Here is a 17728-nt window from a genome sequence, read left to right as displayed (position 1 = left end):
ATACATTTGTTCTTTAAAGCTCATCTGCTTTAGGTAATTTTATCTTTTCACACATTAGCATAATAAGCCAATGTTTGATACATGCTGCAAAAGCTGTACAAAATGAAAACATCTGTTAAGTCCCTAGGGCAACCTTGAGGCAAAAAGCAAAACCCTTTCTTCCTAGGTGGGGGAGGCTGGAGGAGGGAGGGTGGACGGGGAAGGGGCAGAATCAGAGGCCTTGGGACTGGGGAGACGGCTCAGATGAGGCAGCACCAAAGGATGGAGACAATGCTAGTACATTTGCAAGGTAAAGTTCAGAAAGGAGCATCCAACGTCCACTTCTGCAGAAATCGTCAGCTCCTAAAACTAGATCTGTCAGAGTTGGCTGATGGGGACTGACTCTCTCCTAGGTTTATCATTCTGATCAGAGCCTTTTGGGGGGGTGCTTATCCTCATTACTGAACCTTCTGACGTCATCCTAGTAATTCCAACAGGTGTTTTCTTGGTGTTTTAGCTCTTTTCTTTGGAAAGCTTTCTTTCCACCCTGACACCAGGACTAACTCCAAACCAAGTCCCTTCTGTGTTTTTGGGTTGTACCAGATCACTTTTATAGAAATGGAGATTTCTTTAAGGCTACAAACTTGACAAGTTGGTCCCATTAAACAATGACATCAAGGCAGGAGTTTCCCGCACGGCATGAATCAAACACTTGCGCGTTTCAGAAGAGTACAATTTACATTCATCTCTGAGATTAAGAAACTATTAGCTGGTTTCCAACTGGTTTCAATACTGTTTTAAAGTTTGAATAATCTTACCACGTAGACATTAAATAATGTTTAAATATTAAACATGAAATCTTTTCCTGACTATTCAGACAGAAATAGAAAAAGCAGAACAGCGGGCAAAGCAAGAAACAGTCCAACGAGCAGACTGGAGACTTCTCCGCCATCTGTAACGGGAGGAGGGCTTTCAGCACAGGTTTCCAAGACGCCTGGCAGCTGATTTCCAATCATTCACCTCTACCTGGCAGATGCCAGGTATCCCTACAAAAAGTATCTGCTTCCTACCAAGGAGGAAGAAACCCAGGAAACAGAAATGACTGGGGCATGCCTGCTGTGTGGTAAAAGGGTCGAGGACCACACTCACTACTCCTTTAAGTTAATAGCTTCCAGTGGTCATTCCACAGCAATAAAGGAATTCTCATTTTTCTTTGCACTGTGAGTCCTTGCCACCCGGAAGAGTTCTTCCTGAGAAATAAAAACTTCAATCCCGGCTATCCTCGGAGGACGCCTGGGGCCTGATGTACTCTTGTCTGCGAGCTCGTGGGCAGCTCTTCCCTGCTCGCAGGAGAACTGCACTGATCAGTTTAAGCACCAAATTGGCTATTCCAGTAAATCCCAATGTCACTTGCCCATAGATTATCAGTTAATTATTCACTATTTTCAGAACTGACATTTAAAAACTCGACTTGCTTAAACAAGTGCAAAGTTGTTAGAAAATACAGAAACGTTCAACTGTTGGTTTGGCAGGCACAGCACTTCCTTACGACTAAAGGACGCTTCTCTCCTAGGCAATTTGCAGATGGGTTACTTCACAATCTTTTAAACTATCCCTCAAAGTTAATCAAGCTGTAAACATTATGGAATAACTGGGCTTAGTCACTAATGCAAGGGAAACTAAGGAGCAACAGTAGCACAAGAAGAAACAAAAGCAAGCCTCAGGGGGAAGAAAAAAAACAAAAAACTAATTTCATGTTTCCCTTGCATTTTCAGAGGGAAGCCATACAACTATTGGCTATTTAACTGCTGCAGCTATATTAAGTTGGCAACTACTATACGAGTTCCATGGCCTCTGGAACATTTCTCAGCAAGAAGCTTAGGGCCCTGCCGTCTTTCCCTCCTTGTTTGTAATCGTGGACAGTCACCACTAAAAGACAGGTCAGATCTGCAGACTAAATTGCGACTCGACTCTCGGGATAGAGTTCCACCAACAGTATCCTTCTTAACCATCCTTTTCAACTCAAGGAGAATAATCTTCAAGTATCTGAATGCTTTAGACAAAGTGACAGATAACCAAAGTCAGAGCTTCTATACTTGCCTTTGAAGAGGCTATCATCTAACATTTCCTTTAAAAAGTCCCCTAGAAAACTGCTTTTCTTTTTCAGACAAGCTTCCTTGGCAAAAAAAAAAAATTTAATTCTATAAATGGTTACCCATAATGGGAGTCCCACCCCAAATCACAGGTGGAGGTATTATTACACCCGTTTCATAAAATTTCTGAGTCCTTAGATAGGCAGATAGGCTCAAGACGGAACACAGAGCCTTCGAGATTCTGGTGTTAGTGTAGAAAACGGTTTCTAGAGTTCCATTTCTTCTTCTGTGTTAGCAGCTATCTCCAAACTACTGTAGAGCGGCATGCCTGCTTGCCGGGGCTCCGAGAACAGCTCAGTTCTCTGAGGGAAGGCAGTGCCAGCAGCTGAATGCCTTGTCTTGTTCTCTCCCGTGTAGTTCTTAGCATTCGATAATGGCTTTGGCTTATCAGAAAGGAGTTCTGGAAGAGGCTTCCAGAGTACAAGCTCCATGGAAGGACGGCTCCTAAGAGAGAAAATACAGGATTTTACCAAAAGTTTTAGAACATGGAAATAAAAAGCTTTGTGTGGAAAAGCCAATAACTGCTACCTAATATCACATGGTTAAAAGCAGATGGCATCTGGGGCCAGCGTTGTGCCGTAGTAGGTTATGCCTCTGTCTCTGATGCAGACATCTCATATGGGATGCGCCTGGGAAAGCAGGTGAAGACAGCCCAAGTACTCGTAACCCTGCACCCAGGAGGGAGATCCAGAAGAAGCTCTGGTGGGCTCCTGGCTTCTGCGCCAGCTAGGAAGAGAATCAGTGGATGGAAGATCCATCTCGCTTCTCTCTGTAACTCTGCCTTTCAAACAAAACTAAATAAATCTGGGGGCGGGGGGAGAATGGCATCAAAATGGAAATTTATGACAATGTTAAATGATTTTTATAAAGACCAAATACATAAAATTTCACAGTTCTCTTATGTATTTGAAACCAAACCAACTGGTTATACTGGTGTCTAGAAGCAGTACAAACACCCTACAATGAATATACCCTTCTTTCAGTGTAAGAACTCCTTTGGTTTACTCTGCAAATGGCAGCAACAAATGTGATAAGGCCAAGCCAAAGCCAGATCAAGAGTGCCCACCAGGTCTCCCAGGTGGGTAGAGAAGTCCAGAAACGGAGGCATCTTCCACTGCTTTTCCAGGCCATTAGCAGGAAGCTGCATCAGAAGTGGTGTAGTCAGGACTTGAACTGGCTTCTTTTAACGGGTAGCAGTGCAAATGCTATGCCACAACACCAGTCCAAACTTTAAAAAAAAAATCTTGCTACTACCAGATGTGATAACTATCTTGTACTAAATCAATACAAATGAAAACAAAGCATTGCACAAACATATCAAGATGCTTGGCACAGTAATAAAGTATAATGCTTTGCAGTTATGCCCAACTGAATAGCTCTCTCACATACAGACCCCTCCCACCTTACAGCAGTGACAGCTTCTGGACTCCAAACAAGTAAGGGAACATCCCAAAGGCTAGTTTCTGGAAAACTACTGCTCCACTTCCGGCTGGATGGCAACCTGACCTGCCTATTTTTGGCCAAACTGTTCATCTACCCTCAGAGCTGGGTAGTTCGTTAACAGTCAGGGAGCTTAGGCAGAACTGGAAGTCTGTGTAGAAATCACTCCCGTAGTGACCACAGACAATAATGTCTTAACTACTTGGTATCACTGGGCAGGTATCCTGAGAGACTGTCAAGTATCTGAAATTTACTGTCTACCAAAAATTCTTTTCTAGGAATACCTAAATGGAATTTTACAATTTGCTCACCATTTCATAGGATGGATAACAGCAACCCAAGACCACCCAGGCCTAGGAATACAGGCGTATAGGGCTAATCATTAGTTCTTAGGGCCACCAGCTCCAGCCCATTTTGCCTTTTAGGTTCTTGTGCTTGCTTTTCTATTTCCCCTCTTGTTTTCCACTGCAGTCACTAGTTTCTAGACTGTTCTATGTTCATTTGTTTCCACTGATGAACTAGGAAACTACATGACTGAGCTCATTAAACTGTGCTTAAAATTAAGAGCAAAACACCCGTGCTGAAAGCCCGACGGGGCTATGCTGAGAGCTAAGAAGATGAACTCTGGTTTATGGCCTTTGTGGTAACTATCCCCACTGCTTCGATACTTTGTTCCCCAGGTCTCAACACAGTTTTTAGATAACTGAAATAACTAGGCAGACAAGACGCTTCAAAACGTGGTTCTGATATTCTATGGTAAGGATTTAAAAAAATGGGCTCTCTTTTGCCAAATTTCCCACACTCAAATATTAGTCTGGAGAGCATTTCAGGACATCAGAAGAACCAAGGGGTAGGCAGGCAAGGCAGCCACCGCCCCATACTTCTATCTCCTGCATTAACAGCATCCCGCTCACACCAAAGAACTAAGAAAAAGCCTGTCTCCAAAACTGGCTACATCCCAAATTTGCTTTCACTTGCCTAGTGATCAAGAGATGAACAGTTTATTAGGACAGGGACAGAAAACACTGGTTTTCCCTCCAAGATATAATTAAACAGAACTCAGGTACCAAACTCACATGGACTCAATCATCTTCTTTGTAAAGACTTCATCAAGTTCCCTCTTCAAGCCTGTTTTCATGGTGTCGGAAAGGACAAGACTGGGGAGGTGGTTAACATTTCTGTCAGATTCAACTTCTTCATCTTCATCAATTATCCTAAATAATTAATGCAGCAGAAACAAAGAAAGAATAAATCATGAAGCCGTTCTGAGCTAGGCAGGCAGTCTGTGACCACAGGGGCTGGGAAGCTTGCAGTCGTGTTAGTCCCAGCTGGTACCACTAAAAACACCCAGCTTCTTCCATGCCAACTCATGATGTGTTTCAGTCTCCTCCACCATCAAGATGCCACAATGAACAAGCACATGTGGGTCTTTATGTAGAGAGTCTGTCAAACTTTCAGAGGTCACCATGTGCTTGGAACCCCAGACTCTACCCTGTCTGTACATTTAATCAGGACATCGTCATCTACCCACTGAAGACCAAGACCAAACTGGAATGTGCTGTCCTGGTTCACTGCTGAGTGTGTAGCAACTCTTCAATCTCATTAAGTAAATCCTGATCCCATTCTCGCAGTGCTACCTGTGTCTCTGCTTTGAATTCAGCTCCTAGGACAAGACAAGAACTCTGGAATCATCCCCACAATGCGATTACATCTGAACAAGGGTGTTCTGCACAGTTTTCTGTCTTGTATTTCATAGAGATCTGTAAGAACTCACTTGAAGAGAGCACACTTTGAATTCTGCCTGAGAAGCACATGTTATCAGCAAATGCTCCAGGAGGCTGACCTGTGAGAACTGCCCAGGACGGCAGTGAGCCACGTACCTGTCCTCAAGCTCCTGAAGCCTCCTTCGGGCCACATCACACTGGGCTTCTGCGCTTGTCTGATCCATCTCTTCACAAACAATGTCTCCCATGCCAGGCACAGAAAGGTCACTCGTGCATGGACTGACTCCGGGACCCTGCACGTTCTGCTGCGCACACAGAATCCAGCCATCGGGCCCGGCGTGGAGTGCTGCCTCAGTCAGTCTTTTTTTCCTTACTGGACAACTAGAGAAGGAAAAAGTAAGACCATACAATGAGAACTCAAATAAAACTCAAATGTCTGTTACACGCTCCAAATCACATCAACATATGATGAAATTAGCCTTTTAAAAAAATTACTTTTATTGGAAAGGCAGATTTACAAAGAGAAACATCTTCTATCTGCTGATTCACTCCCCAAGTGGCCACAATGGCCAGAACTGAGCTGATCTGAAGAGAGGAGCCAGGAGCTTCTTCCAGGTCGCCCAGGCGGGTGCAGGGTCCCAAGGCCTTGGGCCATCCTCCACTGCCCTCTAAGGCCACAAGCAGGGAGCAGGATGGGAAAGAGGGGCAGCCAGGATTAGAACCGGTACCCATATGAAATCCTGGCACATGCAAAGCAAGGACTTTAGCCACTAGTCTACTGCACCAGGCCCAAAAATTAGCTTTCTTGAGATCCATTGTAATTACAACTTGGAAAATCATGCAAGTCCCCATCATTCTCACAGCCTCCTGAACATGTTTTCTTCTACCAATCATTCATTGCCAAATTAGGCTGAGCATACAAAATAGTTTCTTTAGATTTTAAAGTTTCAATGACATTCCTACTTATCACACTCTGGATAGGTCAAGCAGGAAATAAAGAAAAAAAAAATTGGGTCTGGCAGCGTGGCCTAGAGGCTAGGGTCCTTGTCTTGAACGGGCTGGGATCCCATATGGGCACCGGTTCTAATAACAGCAGCTCCACTTCCCTCAAGCTCCCTGCTTGTGCCCTGGGAGAGCAGTCGAGGACGGCCCAAAGCTTTGGGACCCTGCACCCGATTGTGAGACCTGGAAAGAAGTTCCTGGTTCCCGGCTTCGGATTGGCACAGCACCGGCCATTGCGGCTCACCTGGGGAGTGAATCATCGGACGGAGGATCTTCCTCTCTGTCTCTCCTCCTCTCTGTATATCTACTTTGTAATAAAAAATAAATAAATAAATCTTAAAAAAAAAAAAAAAAGAAAAAAAATTGGGCTCAGTGCAATGGCTCAATTGGTTAATCCTCCTCCTTCAAGTGCCAGGATCCCATATGTGTATTAGTTTGTGTTCTGGCTGCTCCATTTCCCATCCAGCTCCCTGCCTGTGGCCTGGGAGAGCAGTAGAGAATGGCCCAAAGCCTTGGGACCCTGCAATCACCTGGAAGAATCTCTTGACTCCTGGCTTCAGATTGGCTTAGCTCAGATAGTTGCAGTCATTGGGGAGTGAACCAATGGAAGAAATATCTTTCTATCTCTTCTCTCTGTAAATCTGTTTTTCTGATATAAATAAATAAATAAATAAATAAATCTATCTTTTTTTTTTTTAAAAGATTTATTCATTTTATTACAGCCAGATATACACAGAGGAGAGACAGAGAGGAAGATCTTCCGTCCGATGATTCACTCCCCAAGTGAGCCACAACGGGCCGATGCGCGCCGATACGAAGCCGGGAACCTGGAACCTCTTCCGGGTCTCCCACGCGGGTGCAGTGTCCCAATGCATTGGGCTGTCCTCAACTGCTTTCCCAGGCCACAAGCAGGGAGCTGGATGGGAAGTGGAGCTGCCGGTATTAGAACCGGCGCCCATATGGGATCCCGGGGCTTTCAAGGCGAGGACTTTAGCCGCTAGGCCACGCCACCGGGCCCAATAAATAAATCTATCTTAACCTCTCCTCCCAGAAAATAAAAAAAGAGAGAAAACAAAAATCACAATACTGCCATTCAGCTCCAATTATATTTTACATAAAGCTATTACACCATCAAACGCAGCAGACAAACTGGGGAGGTGGTCTGGCAGCCAACCTTGATTTGTTTAGGACAGAAACACGTGGCTCACCAGATGTGTTCCAGGAGCTGCAGGTGCAGCTGGTGTCACTCACCGATTTCTTGGTCTCCTCCCTCCAAAATGTTAGACTGTCATTTGGCTCTAGCAGTCCCCAACCAATAACGCAATCCATTTTTATACTGCCTTGCAACATGCTCCATTTCGTGGAAAAATTCGTACTTCAAAGGTGCCCTGTGATTCATCAAAGCCAAATTCTTTCTTTTGCAGCCTTGGAAATAAGAACCTAGAAAACTACACTGGCTCCTCCCAGTCACGCCTTACTCCAGCACCCTGCTGACCTCGAGGCCATTTCCTCCGGGGAGCCGCTTGTTCCACCCTGTTCCATTCACTGGTTTTGCAAGCACCACAACACAGGAAAGCTATCAGAATCAAGTTAAACAGATGAGCGCTTGTGTTCCATCTAAGTATTTATTTGTTTATTTTTAAAGATTTATTTATTTTTATTACAAAGCCAGATATACAGAGAGGAGGAGAGACAGAGAGAAAGATCTTCCCGTCTGATGATTCACTCCCCAAGTGAGCCGCGATGGCCGGTGCTACACCGATCTGGAGCCGGGAACCAGGAACCTCTTCCAGGTCTCCCACGTGGGTGCAGGGTCCCAAAGCATTGGGCTGTCCTAGACTGCTTTCCCAGGCCACAAGCAGGGAGCAGGAGGGCCCAGCATGATTGCTCAATGGCGAAATCCTTGTCCTGCACATGCCAATTGTGTCCTGGCTGCTCCACTTCCAGCTCCCACTGAGAAAGCAATGGAGGATGGCCCAAACCTTGGTACCCTGTATTCATGTGGGAGACCCAATAGAAGCTCCTGGCTCCTGGTTTCAGATCAGTTCAGCTCTGGCTGTTGTGGCCATTTGGGAAGTGAACGAGTGGATGGAAGATCTTCCTCTCTGTCTGTCTTTCTCTCTGTAAATCTGCCTTTTTAATAAAAATAAATAAATTTTAAAGTCAAAATTGAAAGACAAAAGGACAAACTTGAGGAAAAGATTTGCAACACATAATAGCCGCTGACCTCCTTATAAACCACTGAAATGACGCTCCCTGCTGTGGCCTGGGAAAGCAGTGAGGGCAGTCCAAAGCCTTGGGACCCTGTACCCTCATGGGAGACCCAACTCCTGACTTTGGATTGGCTCGGCTCTGGCCATTGCAGCCACGTGGGGATTGAATCATTAGATGGAAGATCTTCCTCTCTGTCCTCCTTTCTGTATATCTGACTTTCCAATAAAAATAAATAAATCTTAAAAAAATGTGCTGGCATTTGGCCAACTTTTAGTTGACACTGGTATGGGAATCTGGATCCAATCCTGGGGAGCCCAGGTTTGAGTCCCAGATCTATTTCTAATTCCAGCTTCCTCTTCCACATCCGCTGTGAGCTCAGTAGATGACAGGTGGAGTATTTAGGTCCCCGGCACTCAGGTGAGAGTCAGGCTTGAGCTCGAACGTGGTGCAGCCCTGGCTGTGTGAGCATCTGGGGAGCGATCTGTATGCCAAAGTCTACCAGTTTAAAAAACCAGTAACAACAACCGATTCTGGAACCTGGATTCAAGCCTCAGCTGAGCTCCTGATTCTGGCTTCCTAAAAAATAGACACTGTGAGGCCAGTAGCGGAATCCCTGCTTCCCGCGCGTTAGACCTGGGTTGATGTCCTGGTACCTGGCTTCAGCCTGGCCCATCCTGGCTGCTGTGGGCATCTGAAGAATGAACTAGCACTGGCAGATCTGCTGCTTTCCTTCCAAATAAAACACTTAGAATTCCCACCTCTGAAGGTAAGTACGCCTTAAAAAAACATATATATATATATATAATAGTACACAGGTTAAACATTCCTATTTATAGTATATGTGCTTCTGAAGCGAGCACAGGTTAAACATTCCTAAACAGTTTTTACCAACCCTATAGCTAGAGAATTATACTGTATAATAATTTGGTTCTTTGCTCCTAAGTCACCTGATGCTTATAAGTAGTTTTGTTATCTCCTGTATAGAACTCCATTGCACAGATTCGTAATTTATTTTATACATTTCACTATTCAAAGACATTTTGGGGCTGGCACAGTGGCATAAGATGCTAGCCTCCCACATGGATACTGGTTCATGTCCTGGATGCTCCACTTCCCATCCAGCTCCCTACTAATGGCCTGGCAAAGCAGCTGAGGACGGCCCAAAGCCTTGGGCCCCTGCACCCACCTGGGAGGCCTAGAAGAAGCCCCTGGCTCTCAGCTTTGGATCAGCCCAATTCTGGATGGTGTGGCCTTTGGGAAGAGTGAGCCAGTAGATAAAAGATCTATCTCTCCCTCAATAATTCTGACTTCCAAGCAGCAAATACAAGAAGCTCTCCAGGTACATAAGGAGGGAAGATATTGGGTTAACAAGTGCCTGTGCCTTCAGCTCTACCTGACAGCGCTACGCTGTTCCTCCCGGGTCAGGTACTGAGTTAGGCCCTCAAGTATCCTAAAGCTATTGGTGCTCCACATCTGTTGTAACACCCAATGGGGGCATGGTTTGCTATGCACTTCCCCAGAGACTCAATAAGACTGAACATTTTTTTGATGTGTTTGGCAATATAAATATTACTCCCTGCGGCTTTTGTTTTTAACTCCTTTTGCTATTAGTCTGTAAAGCATAATTTTTCAACTAACAGTTAAGCTGTGATCAAGAGGCTGTTGGGCCCGGCGGCGTGGCCTAGCGGCTAAAGTCCTCGCCTTGAAAGCCCCGGGATCCCATATGGGCGCCGGTTCTAATACCGGCAGCTCCACTTCCCATCCAGCTCCCTGCTTGTGGCCTGGGAAAGCAGTTGAGGACGGCCCAATGCATTGGGACACTGCACCCACGTTGGAGACCCGGAAGAGGTTCCAGGTTTCCGGCTCCGGATCGGCGCGCATCGGCCCGTTGCGGCTCACTTGGGGAGTCAATCATTGGACGGAAAATCTTCCTCTCTGTCTCTCCTCCTCTGTGTATATCTGGCTGTAATAAAATGAATAAATCTTTAAAAAAAAAAAAAAAAAAAAAAAAGAAGAGGCTGTTCTGGGGCCCGGCGTGGTGGCTTAGCAGCTAACGTCCTTGCCTTGAATGCACCGGGATCCCATATGAGTGCCAGTTCTAATCCCGGCAGCTCCACTTTCCTTCTAGCTCCCTGCTTGTGGCGTGGGAAAGCAGTTGAGGACGACCCAAAGCCTTTAGACCCTGCATCCGCTTGGGAGACCTGGAGGAAGTTCCAGGCTCCTAGCTTCAGATGGGCCCAGCTCTGGCCATTGTGGCCATTTGGGAAGTGAATCATTGGACAGAAGATCTTCCTCTCTGTAGCTCCTCCCCTGTAAATGTATCTCACTTGGCAATAAAAATAAATTAATCTTAAAAAAAAAAAATAAGTTGCTTTGTTTTGCTTAAATAAGGATGGTTAGATGAGCAGATAAGCGCCTGAGCCCCAAAGAATGGCTAGGTTTCTCATCCAGTGCCAGTTGCGGACTGTACCCTTCTCCGGCAGCCCTGAGCTGCAGGGGTAAGAGCTCCATCACCCAGTTCCTGGCACCCACACGAGACCTAGATTGAGTTCCCGGCTCCCTAGCTTCAGCCCAGTTCAGTGTCAGCCACTGCAGGTGAGCGGGGAATAAGCTCTGTCCCTCCATCTCCCAAAGAAATCAATGACAGTAATACAGTTTTGTAAGAAAAAGCAGAGAAGCAGGCATTTCCACTGCAAGCATCCATGGTTGGAAATTTAAAAAGCATACACCTTGTGTCCTAGCAATTCTGCAAGAGGAATTCCATTCATCTATTTGCAAGCATTTACAAAGAACTTCAAAAGGATGTTCGTGATACATTTGTAACTACTAAGAAAGAAAATGAGACCCTAGAAATCCATCATTCAATGACTAGTCTAACAGAACTGCACTCAACTGTTAGGAAAAGAACTGAACTAAGGCCAACTGTTGGGGGGAAAGAAAAATGAACCAAGGCTGTTTCCTGATACAGAACCCCAGGAGCAAAAAGGCAGATTGGTGAGTTGCACGGGCTCAGGAGTAACTTTCCAGCAACTTCCAGAATGAGAGGCTTACAAAATTACAGGTTTTCCTACTGTCTCCCAAAACACCTAACATGTTTCAAACATTACAACTGCTACCCCTTAGAGAGAGAAAACTTTCCTCTGGACTAGCTGGCCACTCACTTTCCCTAAAAGGCAACTGTTACCAGCTTCTCGGGCCTCCTGCCAGAGACACACCTTCCACCGTTTTCACCTAAAACAATGAGTTTTAGGATGCAACCCAGAAGAGACTACAAAATGAATAAGAAGCCCTTGCAACTTACTCATCCTCCTCTTCCTCCTCCCGCTTGTGTTTCTTCTTACGTGGAGCTGGGACACTGTTGAAACAAACACACACACACCCTCCATCGGTCAATGCAGCAGGTCCACACTGCAGCACCCCTCAAACGTCCCCTTTGGTAGCCCAGTGGAGACAAACACGGGTCCCCCGCACCCCAACTCCAGGTGCGTCAGTGAGACAGCCACAACAGCAGACATCTGGGGTGGGCACTAGAAGGAGGACCCATCTCCGGCCGCTCTCCTACCGGCTGAGGAAACCCCGAGTGTCCCACAGGCACTCCAAGCTGTCCTCCACGGGCGGCAGCGGGACGCCCCACACTCCGACCCGCCAAGTTGCACTTGCCAGACCGAAGATCCCACAGGACCACCCCCCGTGGTGACTTTACAGGGCTCGGGATCGGCGTCCCCATGTGTCCCCCCTGGGCTGGAGAGGGTCGCGGACGGGGCTTCAGGTGGCTCACCGTCCACGCGCCACGCTCCCACCGGGGCTGCTCGGGGCAGCAGCGCGGGGTCCCGGCCGCGGGGCCAGCTCGGCACCGTCGGCGGCTCCCGGCGGGAAGGCCCGGCCCGGGAAGGCCGGTGATGGCTGTAGGAAGTCCGAGGCGCCGCTCAGGGGGAGACCGCTGAAGGGCCGGCCAAGGGCGGCCATGGCCGGAGAGACGGGCAGGCTGCGTCCACGCTCCCGGCCGCCCGCGTCCTCAGGCCCGGTAGCTGCGGCCACAGCGACTGCCGAAAAATCGCCCGCCTCCGGGAGCCCGCTCCGACCTCACGTCACGCCTTCTAGAACCCTCCACCTCGGGGCCGCCCAAGGGCACGCCGGGATTTGTTGTGTGTGGAGAACCGCTATCGCGAGGGGTGCTGGGAGTTGCGGTTTTTGCAAAAACTACAAACAACATGGCTGCCTCTCGACTTCGTCGTGGAAGCGGATGGGAGTGAGGTCAACGGTTCGAATCCTCACTGTGAAAGGTCTGTAACGGCTCCTCAGCTTCCTTGGTTGTGTGAAGAGTCATAACTAGGGTGGGTGTGAGGAGGAAATGAATTCAGACATTCAGAACCCTTAGACTAATTGCTTGGTACGTCAGAATCAACTTTAATTCCTTCTGTTTTTTTTTTTTTTTTTTTTTTTTTACTTCCAAAAGTGGTTTATTGAAAACTGAGCCTTGAACATTAATACTCAAAAGCACCCTTGAGGACCAATAAAAATGCTGGCGATAAAATGAAAGGGAATCGAAACAGTAAGTTTTGCTGCAGCCGTGCCCGCCTCTCCACGCTCTCCACACTCAGGCCATCAGGCAGGCAGCGTGGCGCAGAGCACCAGGGACAAATGCCTCATTTTCCGTCTAAACGGCAAACGTGACTGCAAGATGGCAGCGTTCCATGGCCATACCGCCATCACAAACGGTCGCAGAAAGCCATGGTCAAGGTCCAGGGGCTGCTAACTTCCTGCACGTTGTTGGTCCGAGCAGCTTCCATCAGTGCTGCATCCTTGCTGGATGGATTCTTGCTGTAGCAATGAACCACCAGCGCCGTGGCTAGCGCGCACACGCTCAGTCTGGCACTGTTGGGGACCCCCGTTCCAGCTGTCTTGTCTGGAAGTGCTTCTTTGGGGCTAGGCAGGTGTTGCCATGAGGCGGCCGCGAGGCGCCTGGTCTCCGGGCATCCTCTCTGGCACCCCGCGGCGGCTGTCCCTAATTCCTCCTGTTTTAATATAAATGAAGTTGGTGAAGCCTCAGAGTTAAGGGCGTGGGCAGTGGAGCCTTTAGTTCACTTCAGTGGGGGTTAGTGGTGTGGGTACTGTCAACTCTAATCAATCCCCAAGCCCCATGATTTTCTATCTTACTGAATGGCACCGGGATCCCATATGTGCGCCGGTTCTAATCCCTGCAGCCCCACTTCCCATCCAGCTCCCTGCTTGTGGGCTGGGAAAGTAGTAGAGGATGGCCCAAACCATGGGGACCTAGCATTCATGTTGGAGATGTAGAAGAACTCCGGGCTCCTGACTTCAGACTGGCGCAGCTCCGGCCATCGTGGTCACTTGGAGAGTGAAATCATTAGATGGACGATCTTCCTCTCTGTTTCTCCTCCTGTATATATCTATATCTATATCTATATCTATATCTATATCTATATCTATATCTATATCTATATCTATATCTATAGATATATATGACTTTGCAATAAAGTTTTCATTTATTTACTTTTAAACAAAAGACACACACAGAAATCTCCCAACTACTAGTTTAGTCCCCAAATGTCTCCTTGGCTGTGACTGGTCCAGGGTTGGAGCTAGGAGCCAGAAGTGTGAGTGACAGGGACGCAATCACTTAGTTCAACATGATATTAAGTTTGCCTGCTTCTTGAACTTGTTTTGGTCTCATATAGGCCCCACGTTGGCTTTTCCCCTTGCCATGTATTTTGACTTAGTTGGGTTATCTGGACGTGAGCATGATCCTGTGAGCACCGGTGGCCTCCACATGGCTACTCAGGTCCATCAACATGGGAGCCTAGAACGAGGATGACAGATGGGGGCAGAATGGGCACCGTGCAGTGCCAGCTTCCTCGTGTAAACAAGTGGGACTTTGCAGAATAATTGGGAACATCAATATTATTAAGACCTCATTGGTTCTATCATCACTTGCCTTCTGGAACCTCCCAACTTTGTCTCCATTCTCCTCCCTGCAGCCCATTAAGCAATTCTCAGTCCTGGGAGAAGGTCTAATCTCTTTGGCAGGCTGCAAATTCTTCCAGAAGCTTCCCTTGCCTCCTTCCTCAGCTTCATCCACTCAGCCTCTCCACCAGATTTCACGGCAACCACCTGATTTCACCACAACCAGCTGTTGGAATTTTCTCGCATTTTTTATTTTGCTGTGGGGTGCGAGCAAGATCACGCCAGACATGTCTAAGGTTTATTAAGGAGTTTTTATTAACCAAACTTGGTGATAATAGAGCCCACTAGAAATAGCAAATCACAAATCCATATGGCAATCCAGTCAATCAAAACCCCAAGAGGAATAAATGGTCATTACCTTCAAGTCTATCCATTAAGCTGACTAACTATGTCCTAGCTTCCCCAACAATGTAAGCATCCTAAGAGACATGCAACGAATAACCTGGGCACATTTACAAAGCTACAGACATTCACCCTTTCCCAGGCTTCCCTGCCCACATTCCACTACTGCTAGGCCTCACCTCTCCTGGAACTCCCTGACAGTACACAAACCAGAAATACAAAGCATCTTAACAATGCTATCTTCATTGTCCCACCTAAGCAGTAAACAGAGGGTGGGGAATATAGACACACAGGGGTCATGCTGAGGGCATACCTGTCCTGGGGAGGCCAAGGACGGCCCAAAGCCTTGGGACCCTGCACCCATGTGGGAGACCTAGAAAAAGTTCCTTTGAATGGGCTCAGCACCAGCTGTTGCAGTCACTTGGGGAGTGAACCATCGGACGGATCTGTCTCTCCTCTCTGTATATCTGATTTTGTAATGAAAATAAAATTAACCTTTAAAAACAAAAAGATCCCTATTCCTCTGTTTTTCTTTTCTTCTTCTTCTTTTAAGAGAAACAAAGTAGGACCCGGAGCAGTAGCCTAGTGGCTAAAATTCTTGACTTCCATGCACCAAGATCCCATATAGGCACCAGTTCACATCCCACTTGATCCACTTTCCTTCGAGCTCCCTGCTTCTGACCTAGGAAAGCAGTAGAAAATGTTCCAAAGCCATGGGACCTTACACCCAGGTGGAAGACCCAGAAATTCCTGGCTCCTGGCTTTAGATCAGATCAGCTCTGGTCGTTGTGGTTATTTGGGGAGTGAATCAGTGGATGGGAAATCTTTTCCACATCTTTCTTTCTCTTGTAAATCTGCCTTTCCAATTAAAAAATAAATAAACCTTTAAAGAAAAAAAAACACATTTGAGGAGTAGGCATGTAGCTTCACAGTTAAGCTAGCTCACTCACATCAAACATGGAAGAACCTGAGCTTGATTCAGGTTCTGGTTCCTGACTCCATCTTCCTGGCTGATGCAGACCCAGGAAGGCAGGGGCGCTGGGTCAAGTCATTCCTGCCACCCACATGAAAGACAGGGAGTAGTTCCCATCTCCCAGCCTTGACTCAGGCCATTGTGGACATTTTTTTTTAAAGATCTATTTTAATTTTATTGTAAAGTCATATACAGAGAGGAGGAGAGACAGAAAGATCCTCTGTGCAATGATTCGCTCTCCAAGTGACTGCAACAGCCAGAGCTGCGGTGAGCTGAAGCCAGGAGCCAGGAACCTCATCTGGGTCTCCCACATGCAGCTTCAGGGTCCCAAAGCTTTTGGTCGTCCTTGACTGCTTTCTCAGGCCATAAGCAGGGAGCTGGATGGGAAGTGGGGCTGCCGAGATTAGAACCAGTGCCCATATGGGTTCTCGGCACGTTCCAGGCAAGGAGTTTAGCTACTACGTTATTGCGCCCAGCCCAATACCTTCTAGTTTTAAAGCTGAGAAAATAAATGTGGAGGAGCTGAGGTTTTAAACCTAAGGATATTGGTCGGCTGATGCTGTCACAGCAAAATCCCATCTACCACAACAAAATGCTTAAATAAGAGAAAGTCGATACTCCCCCACTTCTGGAGGCAGGATTCTAAGCTCAGGTTGCCAGTGTAAGGAGTTATTCCAATATCCTTCCCTGGACCTGGTGCCATTCCTTCTTCCTCACAGCTCACGAAGTTCACGGCCGGTCCAGCCGTCCACCATTCGGATGTAACCTGTTATTCCACCTGAGAATCCCACCCCAATCTTCCAGCCCCTTCCCCAACCCCGCCCACTCACCAATCATCCCTAGGCATTCACCTGCAGGCACCAATCCCCTGGGGGCCTGGCCTCAATCCCCGCCTCCCAATCCCTGCCCCCTACACCTGGCTGACAAAAATGCCCCCCCAGGTGCGGCTGTCTCTGGTCTCTCTGGTCTCTCTCCCTCTTTCTTCTCTCCTTTGCCCGCTCTTCTTTGCTCTCCCCTTCTTCCTTCTTTCCTAATCTTCACCACCCCTACCTTGTTCCTGCTCCGTTGGAATAAACCTCCTAAGATACCTCGTTGCGTCTGGTGTGTTTCAGCTCATGGTAAAGAACCAGGTTGTGGGAATTAGCTGCGCGTAATAATATCGTAATATCCTATGAACTAGAACTCTATCATCTTTTTAAATAACTAACAGCCAGCATGGTCAATTTCAGTTTCTTTTCCTGATTTACATGCTTCATGAATTCTTTAGTGGGCCCATCTCTGTGGACAATTACTTTGGGGATATAATTCAGGGAGGAGAGGGGGGAGATAAACATTTCTTTTTTTTTTAATAAACATTTCATAAATATAGCAGTAGTTCTGGCACCAGAACCTGGGAAGACACATTCTTCACTCAGCCAGAACTCTTGATTTGTTCTGGTACTATATTAGGAATTTTTTATGTTAGGAATTTTTTATGGGGGGGGGGAAGTGGGCTGCGAAATAGAGAGGAAGTGAGAGAAGGAAAGATTGGAGCTGCATAATTTGTTTCACTTGTTGATCAGGAGCTTTAATAGAAATAGGACTGCCAACCTTTCAGACCAAAAGCATGCCTCCCATCAGGCTTTGTTGAGGGGACCCTGGAAAGAGTTCCTGGATTTATACAAGTCCAGCTAAACTTGGGAGTTTAGATGAAAAGGGCAAGCATTTGGAAGAGGAAAACAAGAGAGTCATCTAACTGACCTCAGAAGCCATGACTCAGAAACTCTGTGTGTGTGTGTGTTTTAATTTAGTTCCACAAGATCAGGAATGGGTTTGCTGGGAGGCCCAGCAGCCTGTCCAGCTGCTGACAGCCCCAGGTAAAGGGAACGTTTCTTTTGAAGTCCTTCCCACAATGTCCAGAAAGTCATTCCTGGCAG

General features: G+C 47.0%; 1 protein-coding gene across 1 annotated transcript; it reads right to left on the bottom strand.

The window, feature by feature from the left end:
- Positions 1 to 1880: 1880 nt before the first annotated feature.
- CCDC117 (coiled-coil domain containing 117) lies at positions 1881 to 12670 on the bottom strand. Its single transcript, XM_058656856.1, has 5 exons — positions 12291 to 12670; positions 11814 to 11867; positions 5453 to 5677; positions 4649 to 4786; positions 1881 to 2576 (listed from the first exon to the last, which is right to left on the bottom strand). Exons 1-5 carry the CDS (start codon positions 12476 to 12478, stop codon positions 2339 to 2341), a joined length of 843 nt encoding a protein of 280 aa, XP_058512839.1. The 5' UTR covers positions 12479 to 12670; the 3' UTR covers positions 1881 to 2338.
- Between the last annotated feature and the right edge of the window lie 5058 nt (positions 12671 to 17728).

The sequence above is a fragment of the Ochotona princeps genome, chromosome 29 (assembly GCF_030435755.1).
Source record: "Ochotona princeps isolate mOchPri1 chromosome 29, mOchPri1.hap1, whole genome shotgun sequence".
Lineage (NCBI taxonomy): Eukaryota > Metazoa > Chordata > Mammalia > Lagomorpha > Ochotonidae > Ochotona > Ochotona princeps.
Note: the sequence above shows the minus strand (reverse complement) of the source record. Positions and strands in the feature narration are given on the sequence as shown.

Coding starts and splice junctions, on each gene's coding strand:
- CCDC117 (XM_058656856.1), bottom strand. CDS start 12,478: ATGGCCGCCCTTGGCCGGCCCTTCAGCGGTCTCCCCCTGAGCGGCGCC. Junction 11,868..12,290: donor GGGAGCGTGGCGCGTGGACG/GTGAGCCACCTG, acceptor TTGTTTCAACAG/TGTCCCAGCTCCACGTAAGA. Junction 4,787..5,452: donor CTTCAGGAGCTTGAGGACAG/GTACGTGGCTCA, acceptor TTAATTATTTAG/GATAATTGATGAAGATGAAG.